Below are 19,625 nucleotides of genomic sequence, written 5' to 3' on the forward strand. Positions count from 1 at the left end.
TCTTAGATTAGGATTAAAATCTTTAAATCTAATATTATTGTGTCTGAATATTCATCTGAAGTTCAGAACACATTGAAGCATGCTTGATCAAAAAGACAAACAAGAACCCGGTTGCTTGAGAACAAATTTAAATTTCTATTCAATTAACAAACCAAAAAGCAAAAGACAAGAAGTCACTGATGACTTAAATGAAAGCTAAATTTTAATTCATTACAGAAGACTGTTTATAAGTAGCTCTGCAGCAAAAAATCTGTATGCTCAATGGCAGAAAGAAATAAGATGAGGCATGGGGGTGAGAGGGTGATAAAACCACTAGTTGCTGATAAAGAAATATGGTGACAATTTGTAACAATGGGTTACTGCTTTAGTTCATAGATGTTACAGAGTAAATGGAGAGTTGCTTATTATTTTGATATTGCAAGCAACTGTTGCTATTTCTTTAAAAAAAAAAAGGAAGAACAGCAAGTTTGTGGAATATTGTTTACTGTTAATCAACACATCTTAACCAAAGTTTTCACAATACTCGAAGCTACATTTAAGTTTACAATAGTCTCAATCACAAAAACTGAGCAGAACAATTAAACTACGTAAGGCCTTAAAATTAGAAGCACAGTGTGTATGGTTGGAATATTACATTGTTTACAAATAGACTACATATAATTAAGTTCATTTTTCATAGTTTTATTCACGCAAAATGCATTCAAGGGAAAGGCAACTTACAAAGTTTATTTTACTATGAGTTAATAGAAAAATGTCAACATTCTCCTCTTGCCCCTCTCCCCACCCCATCCAGGCACTATTAGTAAAATTTCCACACAACAGTCAAAAACCAATGACCTTTACACTAGACATCCAAAAGTAAGCCTGATCAGAAAACTGCAAACTTGCAATTTTTTAATTACAAATATGGATGAAATTCCAGGTTCTTTCTAATGAAGTACTGCATCTCTATGCAGTCAATGTTTAAAACCACATTGTCCACAAAGCCTTCTAGACTCTAAAGGTCTTACTGGTTTCAAAGAAGTACTTAGTGGCCTTAGTAGGAATCATGTGAATGGTATTTGCATTACAACAAGGATAACTTGTGGCATTATTTTGGCAATATTAGGACTGCTTAAATGAGTGGGTAAATTTGTTTAACCTGAAGGGTAAGGAACAACACAAGAACAAAACAACTAAAGTAAAACTAAGCACAAAAGATATGAAAAATATGGAAAAAGATAGATCTATATTGACCCTGTCCCCCTATAACAGGGCATGGGTCATTTCCAGTGACTGTCTATTCTTATGACACACATTAGTATTTCCTCAAATTTCATGGCTATTTCATTTTTACAGAACAACTGCTTAGAAGACTGGTTTTTAATTTACACTTGTGCAACAGAGTAAGTCACAGTACATTTTGAGATGTTTAAAAAATATTTATAAACTTGTTTTTGATATGCTAAAGCATTTGGCAACACTTTTACAGCATTCGATTTTATATAATTAAAATTTCATACAGTACTCCTTGTGATTTATTTTTTTTACATCTAGGAAGAAAAAACATCACACAAACTAATATGAACTGCTAAGCTTGACTGCATGATCATGTAATTCCAGTTTATAATACTGGCATTAAAACCTTCATTAATTATGTTGACAAATCATTACCTGTACATTTAATGAAGGCAACCAAGATGATTTGAAAACACAACCTTCAGGTTTTATGTTATGTATTTATCAAGGCATGCAGCTCTGCAGTGAAATGAAAAAGCTTGTAAATACATGAAGAAAATTACAAGTTCACCAGTTCCTGTGATACAAACTGTTTTAGTCTTTCCAGGTACTGTCCATAGAGTTCCACATCATTATGGCCCGCTCCTTCTACCCACAGTGGTTCTACAGGTCTCTGGCAACGCTCAAATAATGCTAGCCCATGTGAAAAGTCAATTACTTCATCTTCAGTCCCATGGATTATTAACACAGGAGATGTTATTTTAGAAATTTTGTCAATGCTGTAAGAAAAAAAATTGTATCTATGAACACAGTAAGCTTTATTAAAACTTTTTGAAGGAGCAGACTGTTGATTTCACTTTTTAATTACACATTGTAGATTTAATGATTTGATTCTGAAGTTGTTTAAACCATTAGAAAATTAGATATTATGAACATCCTGGAAGCCATTACATGTAAAGCCACACAGAACAGAAAAACACTACTTGAAACTATCAGCATCAAATAACAGAGCAATCCATCTAAAAGTGGCATTTATTACCATATTCACTTCAGAAAAAAAAAAATCAAAGTCCCTGGACTGATGAAAATATTACTTCAGAGTTTTTCAGTAAAAAAGTGCTTGTCAAAAGAATTTTAGCGCTTAAAGTCTGATCATACATGGGGAAAAAGTCTTTGAAGTTAGATGCTTAAAATACTAGTAATTCTTTGAGACAAGTGTACCAGTTTGTAATGGTCAACTAGTGGCATAGTTCTGAAACACGAGAGGAATTTTCTTCAGTTAAAGTTTAATTAGTTTGCCAGTCTTTGCTACTTACAAAAACATATGCAAAAGAATGTTCAGTTGCCCAGATTAACAATTCACTGAACTAGAACTGCTTGTTAGAATTAGTGGTATTAGGGGTTACGTATAGGAAGACTGATCACGTCTTTAACAGATACCCACTGAAATTATTAGAGATGTAAAAAACCTAGATTTACAAAGTTCTGCAAACTCCTTCAAATCAAATGATCCTTGTTGTTATTAACTCTGATTTTTCTTCAATTTTTTAAACCTTTGAAAGAAATTTCAGAGTTTTCCATATTACTTGTTTCCCTATTCTTAACTTCTGTAACAGAGAAAAATGCATGCAGAATAAAAAGAAAAAAAATCCTAAACTTACTTTGGGAATGCATCAAAGCAGTAGGTCTTCTTTGTATCAGGAAAAGCTACTCGCATTCCTGAGGTCAGTGGAGAATGAAGAATTACAGCAGCACTTTCATACCTAGCAGCAAGATCCACAGATGGTACTGTTCCTATACTCTGGCCATATATAATCACATTTTCAGGGCGGATTCCATACCTAGAAAATTTAAAATGTTAACAAAAGTGACACAAAGTGAAACAGACAAAACTGCAACCACACAGCAAAGCAAAACAAGCATTTCTGAAGATGAGAGTTTCCTGAAGAGGATAAACTATGAAACAAGAGCTGGGAGAAGAACAAGCAAGTATATTCTATGACATTCTGACTTAAAGGGACAATTATTTACTCTCTGTATTAATTTTTGTCTTATGCCTGACTGATACTGAAACATGGCTTTATTTTTTTTAAACATGGATTTGTGAATGCAGTTCTGACTTGTATACTAGTTGAAAAGCTTTACTGTAACTCTAGTGGACCTACAACAAAAACCTAATTAGACCCTTACTAGCTCTATGGTTATCATCAAGTGGAGCATAGTCAACTCTGCAAAAATTTGGTTGGCTTTTCTCTTCTGATACCTGATAAAAAATGCAATCCTGTAACATTGCTCAGCCATTTAGTATGACCTAAAGCATGCCCATACAGACAATGGTCAGAATGTACACTTTATGTAATAGCTGAGATGCTTCTTTCTTATCACAGTTCATTTGACATGCAAGCTAGCAAGAGGAATACCCAACCTAACCCACAATTATGACAGTCTAATAAGCACTACAAAATTAAAAAGCCAAAATCTTCCCTCCTAGTAAAATGCAAACACTAATTCTTTTTGTAATTAAGTGAGGTAAACAAAAGAGTCATGTAACATCTAGTTAACACTTAAACAGATCAGACTGAATATATTTTTCTGCATTAGTGTGGATACAAAGAGTAGCTGGTTCCCAGGTAACACTGAAAAAGCCTGTAAGCAGAATGCTATGCTGGCAAGAGCAGTGTCCACAGTGGAAGTGAGCTGATCTACACTAAGAAAGTACTCTCAGTACAGGTTCAGACTGCATAAATTTATCTACCTGGGTACCTTTTCTTAAGTTATTTAGGAAAGGAAGTACCTTAAATAGGAAGAGACACTGCACTGCATTACAAAAAAAAAAAGTCAAAACACTCTTCGCACGTATTATCAGAAGTTTGTTCAGGCTAGTCTAACTCAGAAACCTAACACCACTGTGGAACAGCATGAGGCAAGCTTAACATCTGCCAACTTACTATAATCCTAAAAAGACTGACAATCAACTGTTTTCTGTTGAAGTGTAATCATGACCTCAGCTATAATAAATGCATGCATCTTTTCTGTCAAAGCTATGTAACACTCATAGCCACAAAGGAGCTCCCAAATTAGTACATTTTGCATACCTTCAGAAAAGCCAGGGAAACTGAAGTAATAAAAAATTGACCAGTACCTTATAAACATGGCTAATAACTTATCTGTCCATATGTTATAAACTGTAAAGGTCAAACACTAAAATCAGTAAAATCTAAAAGCCTCAAAATCAGGAACATAAGGAAAAAAAGATGTTTCACATGTAACAATACATTAAAATTACCATCCAACAAACCCAAAAATTCACAAATACTTTTCAATAATCCAGAAAACATACCCTGTGTGTTACATCAGTATGTAACAACCAGTTAATTTAAAATAAAAAAAAAAATCTAGGAAGATTTCAAGAAAAACAAAATCACATTTAAGTATGACTAAAATGTAAATATCACTAGCAGAACTCATTATGCACCCCAATACACTTTCTAAATTGGGGCTAAAATCCACTGTTCACAGCTAATGTTGTTTAATTAACTATTCATTATTTAAACTGTGTTCTGCTAGAGTGAAACATAAAAGCTGTAAAAGTATTAGCATAGATACATTAATAGAAATCTATCTGTAACATGACTACTTAATTACTATCAGCGTTTCCTACAAAGAGTTTCTAGGATCACTATCCAATCAAAAGTCCTAAAACACTAGGACTCAAACATCAGCCTGGAACTACAGGCAAGCCCTCCACCTCACAACAGTTCTCAGAGAATAAAAGAAATGCAAACATTCTAATTAAGATTTTCTCAAAATTCCAACACACAAAAATTACAATAAATTAAAGCTTTGAAACCTAAACAGATATAAGGTCTCCACTATTTCCGTATCTCTTCTGAAACACTGGAGAACAGCCTAGCACCTATCATTTTACAACTGATCTCCCAATACAAAGTAATTCAAATCACACTTGTCCATTCTGAAAGTACAGTATAGCCTTCTATCCCTTTCATATAATGTGAACAAATCTCATGTAATACCTGACACTTGGCATCATTAGCATGGCATGGAGTTTGCACAGCACATTATAACATAGTCAAATAAAAAAAAAATCTTGCAAATTATCCCACTCACTTTTCCTCAGTATTAAGTTTTACAAGATGCAGGCCATTGCACAGAAATTTAAAGTAAAACTTTAGTCAGAGAGGGACCTGGGGGTGTTGATTGACAGCCGGCTGAACAGGAGCCAGCAGTGTGCCCAGGTGGCCAAGAAGGCCAATGGCATCCTGGCTTGTGTCAGCAATAGCGTGGCCAGCAGGGACAGGGAAGGGATCTTACCCCTGTACTGGCACAGGCGAGGCCGCCCCTCGATTCCTGTGTTCAGTTTTGGGCCCCTCACTACAAAAAGGACATTGAATGACTCGAGCGTGTCCAGAGAAGGGCAACGAAGCTGGTGCAGGGTCTGGAGCACAGGTTGTACGGGGAGCGGCTGAGGGAACTGGGGGTGTTTAGTCTGGAGAAGAGGAGGCCGAGGGGAGACCTCATCGCCCTCTACAGCTCCCTGAAAGGAGGGTGCAGAGAGCTGGGGATGAGTCTCTTTAACCAAGTGATAAGAGGGAATGGCCTCAAGTTGGGCCAGCGAAGGTTTATACTAGATATTAGGAAGCATTTCTTTCCAGAAGGGGTTGTTAGGCATTGGAATGGGCTGCCCAGGGAGGTGGTGGAGTCCCCATCCCTGGAGGTGTTTAAGGGTTGGGTCAATTTAGTGCTGAAGGATATGGTATAGTTGGGAACTGTTAGTCTTGGGTTGATGGTTGGACTGGATGATGTTCAAGTTCTTTTCCAACCTAGACAATTCTGTGATTCTCTTTCACATTATTCTTCCCCTTATTTTTGGATTCAGATCATTCAGCCTAAAGATAGCTAATTGTTAGCTACAAAAACTAATCCAGGAAAAGTATTTACTATATTTGGATTAAAGTAATCCTTTCTCTATCACAGCCAAACAGATTGCCTTCACAGCACCCACTGCAAACTATTTGGTTTCCAGTCTGGAAACTAAAATAGTGAAATCAATCACCAAAAGTGGTGGTTCAAAGCAGACTTTTGAATATTCTGGCTTGAAGACCTAAACAAAACAAGAAGTTTGAAAATCAGAGAACAACATCTGCTGTGTCTGTCTGCAGTCCTCCCTCTTCTCTTGAACAGGCTTCTGAAAAGTTTGGGAAAAAGGAAGACCCCCAACTGTCCCTCAGTTTCTCTCTCCTGAAAGTATCACCTTTCAATCTAATATGGAAGAATTCCTGAAAAGATAACTATTGGTAAATTCCCTAGGCATAAAATCCATCTACTCCTCCTTTTGACAGTCCTGTATACTCCAGGTAAACTCCAAGAAGTTTGGAAGAAAATTATTAGTTGACTACACAACTGGTCTCCCAAATGAGGAAGTGTCAGATCAAGAGAAAAAGTGGCAGTAATATTCCTCTCTTAATCGGTGCCTTAGAATTACTTGCCATTCTGAGGAAGGACAACATGACAGTTTACAGAGCCATATGCTGTAAGCAGCTGTTCCGGTGACAAGAGCTCAAAGATGTGCTGTAAAAACTGTTGATATCTTTGAAAGCTCATGTCATTAATCATAGAAGTAATATAAACACTATTGTCTGCTCAAGTAATCTTAGATAACTTGTGTCAGAATAGGCAGGCCTTCAGTTTGGTGGTGGTGGTAATGGTGGGGTTTTCATGGAGTTTGGTTGTTGTTGGGTGGGTTTTTTTGGTTTTTGTTCTTTTATTTTTTTTTTTTTTTTTTAAACCATATTACCAGAAGGAACCTTGTAACAAAATCTTTAAAGTAGCTGTGCATAGATGTACCTTCTCAGAAACAGCACTCTTCCTCAGGGACAAGCTATTCTGGACTGAATCTGGCATAAAATTTAGATTGCTGTTTTCCACAGTTTAAAGGCTGCCCACATTTTTCTCTTTCCCACAGCAATTGAGATTTCAACTCCTTTCCACACCTGATTCATCCTTTATGTTCATGCACCTCAGTGCTACTGACTGGAAAGCACATGGAACTTGAAAAGCAGTTTTTACATTGAACTAAATGTACCTCTGTTGACATGAGCTTGCTAGCACCACACAGAGTGTCTGAGCACACACAGACTTCTGCCCTATCATCACACTAAAGGTACAGGTTAATGTCACGACAAAGCTAAGCTATCGCCAAACATTAGAGAACCACTTTCCTATTTGTATCTTCAAGCCACATGCTGCCCGTCATTGGGCTTTACCAACTAGTTTAGTAAACTAAATTAATCTCTTCTGGGAGTAGGGGAGCAACTACTTTTCTGCTCCTTTGTGCTGGCTGTCTTCAGGACCAGGCAAGAAATCACATGCCACTGGTGGGTTAAAGGAAGAAGGAAGCCAATAAATCGTTTTAACTGTACTACCAGACCACTCCTTAGAATCAGGGCCCAAGATAACACAGGGTGACTAAAGAAGCTACTATCCTCTTCTGTGAACATATATATACTGATCAGATATAAATGATCTCATGTTAAAGAGGCACCCATGAACACTCCTGCCTGATCTTTGCAGCTTCTGGCAGGAAAAGAACACCTGAACAACAATTAAATGTTCTTTTTTTTCCCCCTTTGTGATAAACTTCACAATGTGTTGTAGAAGAAACACTTTCACCATTTCCACTTTGTTTATATCTCTGTAACAAGATCTTTTCTGCACTTTACTAAACACTTATCTTAGTAGCATTCCACCCTCTTTTTTTTCTTTTCACAGATTCATAAAACAGTTTGGGTTACAAGATGACACAAGGCCAGCCCTCTCCACAGGCAGGGTCATCCTTCACTGAAATAGGTTGCTTAAAGCCCCATCCAACCCTATTTTGAATAGTAATTGGATATACACCATATGTCACTTACACTGGATATTCAGCATATTATATACTTTCATTGGAGATATATACCACATTACTATGATGTGCCATATGAAAACTACAAAATACATGGCTGGTTGTAACGAGTGGTTTTTGGGTTTGCTTTAGATTTTTTTTTTTAAACTTCAGTTACCTTTAACAACTAAATACTAACTGAAATTAACATACTACACTTGCAGGCTCTTAAGAGTACCTGCCATTTTGCCCTTGATACACCTAAGGGAGGTACCTTTTTACTGCTGAACTACTGCTGTTAATCTAGAGGACTTGCTCACTTTACAATAATAAAATAAAGTATCAGTAAAATCAACCTTAGAAGGGTATATTTTCAGTAGTAGCTCTCAGGCTCACACTAATGGAGAAGTGCAACAGATGCTCTAAACTGACTACTGTTTGTGGAGGTACTGCAACACACACATTTAACCAACTGACAGCAGTGACAGGAGCACATGGAACACAGGGGAACATCCTGAGTGAATTCTCAATGCACATCTCAGAACCTTTTGTCATCATGCACATAGCACACAAAATTACAGCTGCAAATTGCAGAACATAAAGGGCATGAACATCCTCCACACCTTTAACTATCAGCATTCCAGGCTGTGAAGAGCACATGTAGTAATCATGAAACGGCAGCTCCTCTGTCTCTCTCATGATGGTTTGACTTTTTCTAAACCTCACAATGCTACTGGTACATTTGTTTTACTGGCAAGATTTCTCTTCATGATAAATTGAGCTACTTTTCCCCCATGACTTTAAATACAAGGTCAATTTCTCTCCAAATATTCAAAGTTATGGCACCTCATCTTCTAGCAGAAAAATACCCCTAAATTTGAATCAAAACCCACCACAAACATAATTTGTGAATTCTCAAAAGAACACTTTCAGCCAACACCCAAATAGATTTGATATTACTCCTGTATTTGGCTGTTTACCTTGACACATCAGTCTGATGGAGAGATTTACCCTTCAATTTTCCAATTATACAGTCCATGATAAGCAACAATGAAAAAGCTGTTTGGCTTCTTAAAAGTAAATCTGCTCATGAGGCAACTCTGGCAAGTCTTCAGGTTTCTGAATTAGTGCCACTTGCCTTGCATTTGCCTGGGGGTGGTTAAACATTTCCACCATTGCTAGGGTGTCATCAAAAGCCTTCAGAGACCAGGACAGCAGAAACAGGCGTATCCCAAACTGACTCCTGGCATTTCAACACTTTGTAGCTATGACAGTCAGAAGAAGAATGTCCTCACTTGCAGCTTTTATACAGTTGCATACACATGAATATGCAGTAATGTGCAACTTTCCAAAACATGATGGCAGTGAATCACCTTGCCTTCTTCCACAGTCAACATCCACATGGATAGCTGCTTCCTATTAAAATACTCAAAGGTAAAAACCAGGGACACAATCCATAATCTGCATCTGTTTACCTCTTCTGATCTGCTGCCAAATTAGCTTTCTATATTCATTTACGTGGATAATAATATTCACATACCCTTAGGGAAATCACTTTTAAGAATGAGGTGTTGGACCAACCTTGCCATCACCCTCAATACTAGTACCAGGCTATTTCACCCTAGGTGTCCAGTCCCACTAGACAGTTGTGCCAATTTACAGATTACCAACTGGACTGTCCTTCCAAGATACAAAACTTAACGTGCTAACATGTCTCCACCACAAGCAGCTGTGCTTACTGTAGAATGAAGTCCACATCAGCATTTCAATTAACCCCAAAACACCTCTTAATGCTGGGTTCTATGATCCCATTTCTCAGAACACTGAATGCAGGGAGCTGTGGGTGACTGTGATCAACTCCAACCAAGGTTATTTCTCCATTTTTTTCTTCATCCCATCATAATCCGTGAGGCACAGTTCAAAAGCCTATGATCCCTTTTTTCTCTCACCCCATCACTATGAATTTCAAATGCATTAAGCTATACTTACATCTACCCTGCAAACAATCTGCTGAATTAATTTGATTTTGCAGAACACTTACATTATAAATCGTTAGAGATGGTGGCAGTGTAACACAGAACAGGGTATGCTAGAAAAGTGAATCAATGCTGCAGCAAATACTCAAAGGCTCCATTCTGGCCCAGATATTCATTAAGTATTCAAACACAGCTGAGCATTGTCTCAGGGCTCAAGAGAATATCATGGACTGGTAACCAAACTCTGTGAGCCAGTATATTCAGAGTCATGTGCTGAACTTCTCCTGCTACATTCAGCATTTGGATACAAGGATGAAACAAGGTTTGCCAATTGGAAAGCTGCTGAAAGTACCACAGCGCAAACTAGTAATAGCAACCACTTTCTAAGCAATGAAAAAAAAAATCAGTTCGCATTTCTGAAATCCACAAGTTAGGCAGACCAATCCAATCTCTATACACTCTACAGAATTATGAATTTGTAAATAAGACTTTGACACAAAAAGTAGACACAGACAGTAAATGCGATTGAGGTGAGGTCATTGCTGAGTGGAAAAGGAAAAAGCAGATAGATGTAGTATGTATTTAGAGTTTCTCTGCAACAGTGTCTGTTCAGCAAAGGGCATGTTCAGATGGGATATTATAATTAACAATCTTATTTAATTAGGGAAGGTACATTATGCGTTGCTCCCAAGTGGAGGCAAGAATTCAAGTTGCAGTCACATCTCCTTTTAGATTTTCAATGAGAAATTCATCAGCAGGAGAAGGAGACAATAACTACAAATTCATAAAACAGAGACTGTAAACTGACATAAATAACTGAAGTTTCATCATCTAGTTCTCTTCCATTTTGTGGTACATTTAAACAATTCAGACTGTCTTACACATCGTTCACAAACCATATGATGGTTTTGGTCAATGTTACTCGGTATCTTGCCTAACAGAAATCTTCTAGATCACTTAACTACAGTGCACCTGTTGCAGCTCTTGGTTTACAAAACGGATGTCTAGTTAGATCTCAAGTTTCCACTGTAATCAAAAGAAATGCCAAAACCTAATCGAATAACACAGTATGCATGGTTTTGAATATGTGAGGCTGAATACCTGTCCTCTGTGGTTGTATGAGGTTTATGATAATAAGGGTTCTTCCTACTTTAATATATGAATAAAGTATGCTTCTTTAAAAAGAAATATCACACCTTTGCTATAATGTAAAAGAAATGCAAGACAGTAAGTGTATTTAAAACACTGAAAAGGGATAATCCACGCCAAAATAATAGGGAAATAGTTAACTGATCAAGTTCTAAATTCTCTGCAACAATTACCAGGCTCCAGGATTTAAAGGGTCTTCACACATGCCCTTGCACTAAGTCACATCCCTGATATTATATTATTAAACAGTGTACTCAAGTTGCAATGACTGAACCATAACATGCCGCTCTATAATAAATCTGGGTTTTCACAGCTTTTTGGTGCAAATGCACAATATGATGGGAGTTTTTTTGGTGAACAGCTATTCTTATGATCACACAGTATTTTAAAAAGTAATCTTTCTGTAGTTTGGGTACTTGCAACACAAGAAGAATATTGCTCTAAATGGAACAAACCATGGTGAAAATTGCTCTCTAATTTAAGAAGTGGGTTTTCAGTGCTGCATTTATTTGGTGCCTAGGATTCTTACCTGTATTAGATTGCCTCCAGAGTCTTCCATTTTACTAATTTATCTCCCTAAAACCGGAGGCTTAGAACACAAAAATCACTGAAACAACATCCTTCAAATTGCATTTTTTTTTTCTTGTCCAGTTTTAATCTATTTGAGCTAACACCACTGACTCAAATTCTTGGTTTTTTCTTCCCACCATAAATGTATTTACACAGATCAATTACAACCTCTCCCACATATCATATTTTATTAAGATAAAAACACCTTTTTGTTTTACATAGAAAGCTATCTTTGGAAATGCTGTAGCTACTAGTTCCAATTCTGAAACAAAGGTGGTCTAAATACCATATAGAGTCTCACTAGGTTCTCTTATAACAGCTTTTCCACTGCCACTCCCTACAAAAAAAAAAGTAGGTGAAGGAATTACTGAAAAAGCAACCTGCATTTTCTGTCACCCACATCACATCAGTTACCAGGGAATCAATTATTATAGGTTTTTTTCTATCTTCTGAGACTTCCAGCTGAGAGGATCCTGAGAGGATCCCAGGCTGTGACAATAAGGATTATCTTCTAAGCATCCAAGAGTGAAACATACCTTATTAAATTTCATCCCATTTCAATTTTTCTCATGTATCAGTACTATATACTATTCCCACTCAATACTGACAATGCCTTCAGCATAACGCACCATTGATCAGCTTGGATATTAATCCATTAATCCTAAAATACAGCATTTCTGTTTAAACTACCGATGCCGAGTAAGTACAACCATTTGAACAGCATGCTGTAAAAGAAACATGGCAACTAATGTCTTACCTTGTCCTAAGAGCCACCCAAGCAGCATCAATGTCAGCATACAAATTCTTCTCTGTTGGCTTCCCAGAACTTGCACCATATCCAGAATAATCATATGAGAATATGTTGCAATTAATCCGTGAACCCAGTCCTATGTAAAAGCTGCTCATCTGACCTAGGTCAACAGCATTTCCATGTGAGAAGAGCAAAGTATACTTGGCGTTAGGTGAGCAACGCACAAACATACAGGCAATCCTGTTACCTTTACTTGTTCTAGTCATGAAGCACTCAATGGCATCTTTTTCTCTAGAAGAATATTGCCAGTCTGCTCGCTCAGAGAGATGTAAAGTCCAGCGACTACCACTCTCATCGCACATCAGTGTGTACGTGGGATCAGGAGGCAAGAATGCCAGTTTGGATGCAATTTTCCCTGGGCATGGTGGACAACAGAACAGGCAACACAGTTCACTAAGGGAAAGATTATTCATCTTCTAGTCTGAAACAGGAAGAGAGAACGGTATCAGTTTCTAGATCCTATATAAAAAAAAAGAAAAAAACCTCATGGAAAATCTAAACATAACCTCTCTAGAAAATAATACATAATTTTAGTAGAAACATTTAACAAAACACAGACTTAAATATATATGTAAATTTCAATATAATAGCTTATTTGATAACTACTTTAGAATGGGCATATTATTAAAGAAAGGTGATAACATTAAAGCCCCGCCAGATATTAAAACTAAAATATGATTGCCCAGGGAAAGAACAAGCATTAGTTATGTAGTTTCTTTGGAGAAAATTAAGGCTCCTATCTTAAGCCATTAAGAGAATGTTCATCCCGTTGACAAATACATATAAAGAACAATTAAAATATCTTGCAGTGTTTGCAGGATACTAAGGCTATGCAGATCTCTGCAGCAAAAAATCACAACAGTATTTCATAAATACAGAGAATATGTAATGCAATCATGAGTTATGGACTCCTGCAAGCAGTATCAGCAGTATGAAAGGTGCATGAAGGTCAAAACTTAGAAGGCAAAACAAGACCTTCAGTAAACTAAAATCCAGCCATAAACTCTTCCTTGCTCCTCATAGTGGCTACCATAAACGTTTCCAAACCCTGTAAAGAAATTGTTAGGGTTTCCTGTATTGCACGTAGGAATCGGAATTATATTAATGATATGACTATTTCTAGTCTGTTCTTTACTAAAATAATCCCAAATCAAATGCTCTATGACAAATATTTGACAAATCAATCTAATCTATACTACCAATTCAAATAACCGGTTAAGACTGGAGGGGAGAAAAAAAGTAAGCACATATACACCTAAAGCAAGTAGGTAAAGATACAGTTGCCCTGAAAAGTAGGCATTGTGTCCTCTTAATTTACAGCAGGGATAAAAGAGGGGGGAAAAAACTGTGACAATACTTTTTCTCAGAGGTAGGAAGATTGATGAAATCTCCCATGAGCCATGCTGGCAACCAGCACATTTAAGATAGCATTTACACTACTTCCCTAGTGTTAAGGCATTTCTGTCAGTTCATCTGCCATTCTGACATTTCATCTCAACATAAACAAGTTTTCCATCCCAAATTTATCTACAGGTCTCAAGCTCAGTTCCTGCCTGGTCACTGCAAACAGAAGCACTCCTACAGTTTCATGTTCAAGCTTTGACGGCTACATTCAAGTTTACAAATGTGAACAAACGAATTTCTGATGTCCACAGTCCCATGTCATTTCAGAAATACCATGTACTCTAACAATAAAATCTTACTGTTAACCAAAATACTTGGCAATATTTAGATCCTATGTCAAAGTTTGTCCTCTAACTTGTATACAAGCATAGTTTTCATGCCTGTATAAATTCCTCTTTAGAAAAGCTTCAAGGACACTCGCTTCTCTACGAGCAGTTGAATACAGATCACAGAACAACTATCGGTATTTTGGATCTGTGAATGGTCTCTTCCCTGTGGTAGACTATGAATACATACTTTATACAACGTTACACAGAGATTACTTACAGAGTAAGGCACAGCATAAGTCAAATAAACAGCATGACCATTCTTGGAATACTACTTGTCCTTGTAGGGCACAAACCCCGATTTTTTTTTTAAATTTTTTTTTTTTTTATTGCCCCAAGGCTGCTACAGCCAATTGCTTTTACCCCCAGTCTCTAGTTTTCTTCAATAGAGGGAAATCACAGATTCTTAGATATGACTGAACAACACTACCAGTTCAGAGGAGATGGTAAGAAGGGTGTATTGATCACCTCCCCTAATAAGGTAGATTGTCTCTTAAATGAAGATCCCAAATAAATGACTATTTCTGCCAGCTAAAGAAACAACCACCTCATGTGTTTACGTAATTAGCATAAATAATCACTCAAATTTGGAATGGCTCTCCTATTCCTTGTCAGGTGAGATTATCTGGACATTAAGTTTAATTTTAACCTGCAAATCAGGACAAGAAATGGAGGAGGGGGCTTATGCACAAGAAAAACTCAATTTTTTTCCTTCTTTACTTCTCTTACAGCTGTGAGAACCAAAGGAGAGCCATTTATTTCACCTCTACATAGGAAGTTCAGGTTCACAGCCCAGAGAAACTCATGCAATGCCTTAACAGGCTATTTTTCAAGAAGTGTTTATGACCCTGTATTCAGCCACACTTCTATTTCTATAAGAAACTATTAAACCGATCTGTTCCAAGTAAATTTTCCCACCTTTTCAGAAAAACTGAAGGCAAAAGCGAGATACTAAAATTTACAGGAGGGGTGGGGTAGATATATATTATTTTATACAAAACATTTAGAAGAATATGTACCTCCAGAAGTGAGGTATAAATAGCCTGTTCTGCTCAGGAACAGGAAATTGCGCTCTCTTGCAGCATACCATGGCTACAGAATTTTTTACTTGATTGCTAATCCACTTGTCAAAGAATTAAAACAGGAGTTTACATTATTTATAAACAGCCCAACAACACCACAAATACTATTTCACTCAGAAAATGCTATTTGTCAAAGTCATTTCAGAAAACTAGAAGCTGGCCTGTGGAATTCCCACACAGGGCAGTACTGCAGTAACCACAGTTAATCAGCTGAGGTGGTACTGTGCCCCAAGACAGCTTAAATGTGCTAAAAATGGACTGTTGCCACATATGGCAAATGACTTATGCTAAGGACCATGGCTAAAGTCTTATTTCTCCTCTATACTACACTGTAATGTAGACTTCATATAATGTCAATTTAATCCAATGGAAACTCTGTCTACTGAAACTAAAGACTCTCTTGATTCCAGCTAGCAAATACTCTTTTCTTTAAAACAAATACTTGTCCTTTCTTCACTCAGGAGAGCCAAGAAAAACAGCAGATCCCTAGCATCACTAAGTGAACAAATCTGACACAAAACACCTACTACACTTCCGCAGGAGGATACCTGCAACTAAATGCAAACAATGTTTCCATTATACTGGAACTAGTTTGTCATTCATTGTATTCACATGAGTGTGTTCTTAACCTCCGGATCTGGAATGGAACCAGGATGTGATAGAGTCCCCAGGGTGTATAAAGTAATTCTGATATCACTGTTTAAAAGTTAACTGAATCAGCATTTCAGCCTAGTAGTTATTCACCAAATATCATAATTTAACTTCAACAGGCATTATCTTTCCTCAAAAGGTAGACTGCTCTGATACTTCAATGAGGGATTAAATTCAATGTTACCTCCCCAATAGTGTTTTTTCTTCTAATGTCAGAAAACATGTAACATGATTACTAATGATTCATCCAGCCAAAAATTATTACCATAAAAATTAAATCACAAACTCCTCTTCATTTAGCATCACTTACCCTTACTAAAAGCTTTAGAGATCAACAGTCTTAAGAGACTGATTATTTTATTAAGTCTAAAATGTAACTTATAGAAAGTGAACATGGGATCACAAGTGAAATTGCATTTAAGATCACTCTAATAACAAATGAGCATGATAGATGCTTTATCTGGACTCTTACTGAAACCAGAGCAAGAGCAACACTGACCGCAAATTACCTTAAGCATACAGTTCCACAAGTATGGATGAATAACTTTAATAGGAAGTCATTTGCATAAGATATGTTGTGAATACCTAAGTCATAGTCTAACACCTTCTGAGCATGTATGATGTAAATCTCTGCACTCATTACACTAGCACCTTCAGATGCCAAGTCCAACACATCCCAACAACCTAAGTATTTCACCTTCCATTTGTCATTTCAGTATTAATAAGGAAGCCAGTGCTGTTCTGTAAACACAGCTCCTAATGCTGGTAAAGTCACTAACAACACAAATAATATAATAAGTAAAAAAATTATACATCACTTAAAATCATATGACATATATATCTATATATCTATATATATATATATATATCATCTTCAAAATCAAAACTCTGTGGAAGAAACTGTGGAAAACTGATATTGCACTACTATTACACCAAGAAAGGCTAAAAAATAAACCCGGTCCAGTAGCATCATCTGCCCTGTCCAGGATAGCTTTTAAAATAAAGTTCGGATTGTTTAATCCAATTTATCTCTTTCTCATGAATAAAAAAAAGTAACACAGAAATTTAAAACTACCCACAGGCAGTAATTCAAATCCATTCTTCGGCAATTAACCTTTTCACTAAGGCTGACAAGAAGAGAGGAAAAAAAGTCTCTCTAATCTGAAAGAACACCTCAAGTATTTATCTAGTGATTTCTAGGATAACACAAATGTAGTTCTTTCATATAAGCAAAACATAACAAAAGAATGGATCCTATTTTTCACATCTTTGAGTAATTCACTACATATTAGTCTCAAAAGCCCAACCCTTGCAAACACTTATCTAGAAATCTTACATTTACATTAAATATAAATTATTCTAATTGTACATTTAAATTAAATTACCTATTTCATAGGAACTATTCAAGAGAACAAAGTCAAACTTGTAAATACAGCTGCTGGTTTGTAAATTTTAGTGATGCACTAACAGTCAAGATATTCACATTGTCAGGGTTTTTTGTTAAATAATAATTTTTAATTATATACTGCTGAAATAAGAAACTCTAGTTTCCCTCGCTCTCTCATTGAACACAATGCAATGAAAACTTGAGTTCAAGCCACTACTGAAGCACTCATATTTCTTTCAACATTTGCATTATATTAAAAATGAAACAGAAGGGTAAGAACATTCTTCAACTACTTCAACAGTTAAAGCAACAAAATATTTAGTGAAAAAAAAAAAAACAAACCAGTGTCCAATTAAGTATTATACAGAAACTAACAGAATTATTACAGAAGAATGCTTAGTAGGTCCAGAAAAGAACACAGAAGTCTATTCAATAAGGAAAAAGCCATACGAAGAAATACCACAAAGTTAACTCTTCAAGGTAGTTTTCAAAGAGCAAAGCAACCTACCTAAAAACAAAGCTTGGTAAGACCAAAACTTCGTTTTGGTTAGTCTGATTTTAAACAAATAAACAGCTTTACTATTCTCACAATTTCTAACAATATTATAAAGTGTAACTTGTGTATAGAGACATTCTTCTTCTGCTGCTGGTTACCTTGTATACCTTAAAAAGGGAATACTGTAAACGCTGACAACTGAAAAATCTAGCCGTTCCTTCTCACCTAAAGAACAAACCAACGCTCTAAAGATTCCAGATCGACAACTGTGCGATTAAGCCGGATTACATGATGTTTTGCATGCTCCAAGAAAGGCTCTGCACCACGGACCTGCTCTGCTAAAGCCATCTGCACGCTGACAGACACGGAAGCCCCCTTCTTGTATTTCACCTGCATCGACCTGGTGCTTCACTGCACCAGCCGGTCAATCACGAACAAGCTTTTAAAACCTGTCTACGTTCAGATGGTACTATTTTGGTTTCTGCAGTCATGTATTTTTCTAGCTACCTTCTGGCCAAATACTTTAAAACTTTTAAATTAATAATCCCGAGAACAATTTTAAGGCCAGCGTCACTCCCACCACCAACAGCAGAAGCTCAAGAAATACATAAAGTCAGGCTCGCCACAATTAAATGAACTCTTCAGGTGTCTGTATCTAAACAGCACTTCGCAGAAGTCAACAGCATTGACGGGGGAGGCACTATTTAGACCCGGTAAAAGCCAGAATTTAACAAGCATTTAAAAAGTCAGCACGCCCGTTTACCGAACAAAGGCGTCCACGGCAAGGCCACGGAGACGGGACCCCGGGGCAGAGCGCCCGCAGCACCCCGGGAGGCAGGCGACACCCCCCCTCTCCGGTGCTGGGGGCACCGAGGGCGGCAGGGCAGAGGCGCTCGAGCCCACCGCAGGGAGCCAACAGTCCCCTGCCCAGCTCGGGGGAGGGAGCTGAACCGTCGCCTCCCTCACCGAGGAAAAGCCGGTGCCCGCCACGGCCCTTCCCCCTGCCCCACGCCACAGCCCCGGGACGGGCCGCCACACGCCTGTCCGGACGGAGGGCAGAGACGGCCGGACCTGCCCAGAGGCCGACTCGCCGCCACTCCTCGGAAGCGGATCCCCGGACCGCAACCCCGCCGCCAGCGTCGAGCCGGGGCCGCGCCGGCTGCTCCCCACCACCTCCGCACCACAACTCGCCCGACCCCACCGCCGCCGGGGAGAGGGCCGCCCGTCCCTGCGCCCGTACCTGCGCCCGGCGCTCCGCTCGCCGACGGCGCGCGCGCGGCCCCGCGCCTTCCCAACCACCGCCGCTCGGGCGCCGGGCCGGCGGGGGGAGGGGTGCCGGTTGTGCTGAGTAACGGTGCGGCGGCAGGCGGCTGTCAGCGCCCGGCCCGCGCCCGCAGCCCCGCGGCAGAGAGCGGGCGGCCCCTGGAGAGCTGCTCCCCGCGCGGCCTAGGGGTACGGCACCGGCCTCGGCTCGCCGAACGACTGCATCGGGCCCAGCGCCTGCCGGAGCGGCCCAGGGGGCGGCGGGGCGGGGCGGGGCCGGCCGCGGCGCGCCAATGGAGGGGCAGCCCGCAGCGCCGCTCCGGCCATTGAGGCTCCGCCTGAGCGCCGGTGGGCGGGAAGTAGCGAAGAGGCAGCGAACCGTTGTGGGCGG

General features: G+C 38.6%; 1 protein-coding gene across 2 annotated transcripts; it reads right to left on the reverse strand.

Moving 5' to 3' along the window:
- Nucleotides 1-314: 314 nt before the first annotated feature.
- Nucleotides 315-19,487, reverse strand: ABHD17B (abhydrolase domain containing 17B, depalmitoylase). 2 transcript variants are annotated; one of them, XM_074932777.1, is made up of 5 exons: nt 19,212-19,487; nt 12,813-13,046; nt 12,572-12,725; nt 2,880-3,059; nt 315-1,997 (listed from the first exon to the last, which is right to left on the reverse strand). In XM_074932777.1, exons 2-5 carry the CDS (start codon nt 13,036-13,038, stop codon nt 1,778-1,780), a joined length of 780 nt encoding a protein of 259 aa, XP_074788878.1. In that variant the 5' UTR covers nt 13,039-13,046; nt 19,212-19,487; the 3' UTR covers nt 315-1,777. The 2 variants fall into 2 exon arrangements, with proteins under 2 accessions (XP_074788878.1, XP_074788876.1); XM_074932775.1 differs by having other exon boundaries at nt 12,572-13,046.
- Nucleotides 19,488-19,625: the final 138 nt, after the last annotated feature.

The sequence above is a fragment of the Athene noctua genome, chromosome Z (genome assembly GCF_965140245.1).
Source record: "Athene noctua chromosome Z, bAthNoc1.hap1.1, whole genome shotgun sequence".
Taxonomy (NCBI): domain Eukaryota; kingdom Metazoa; phylum Chordata; class Aves; order Strigiformes; family Strigidae; genus Athene; species Athene noctua.

Excerpts from the sequence above, each read along its gene's own strand:
- ABHD17B (XM_074932775.1), bottom strand. The coding sequence starts at position 13,038 with ATGAATAATCTTTCCCTTAGTGAACTGTGTTGCCTGTTCTGTTGTCCA. Across the intron at positions 3,060-12,571 it reads TGGGTGGCTCTTAGGACAAG|GTATGGAATCCGCCCTGAAA; the intron begins GTAAGACATTAG and ends TAAATTTTCTAG. Across the intron at positions 1,998-2,879 it reads TGCTTTGATGCATTCCCAAA|CATTGACAAAATTTCTAAAA; the intron begins GTAAGTTTAGGA and ends TTTTTCTTACAG.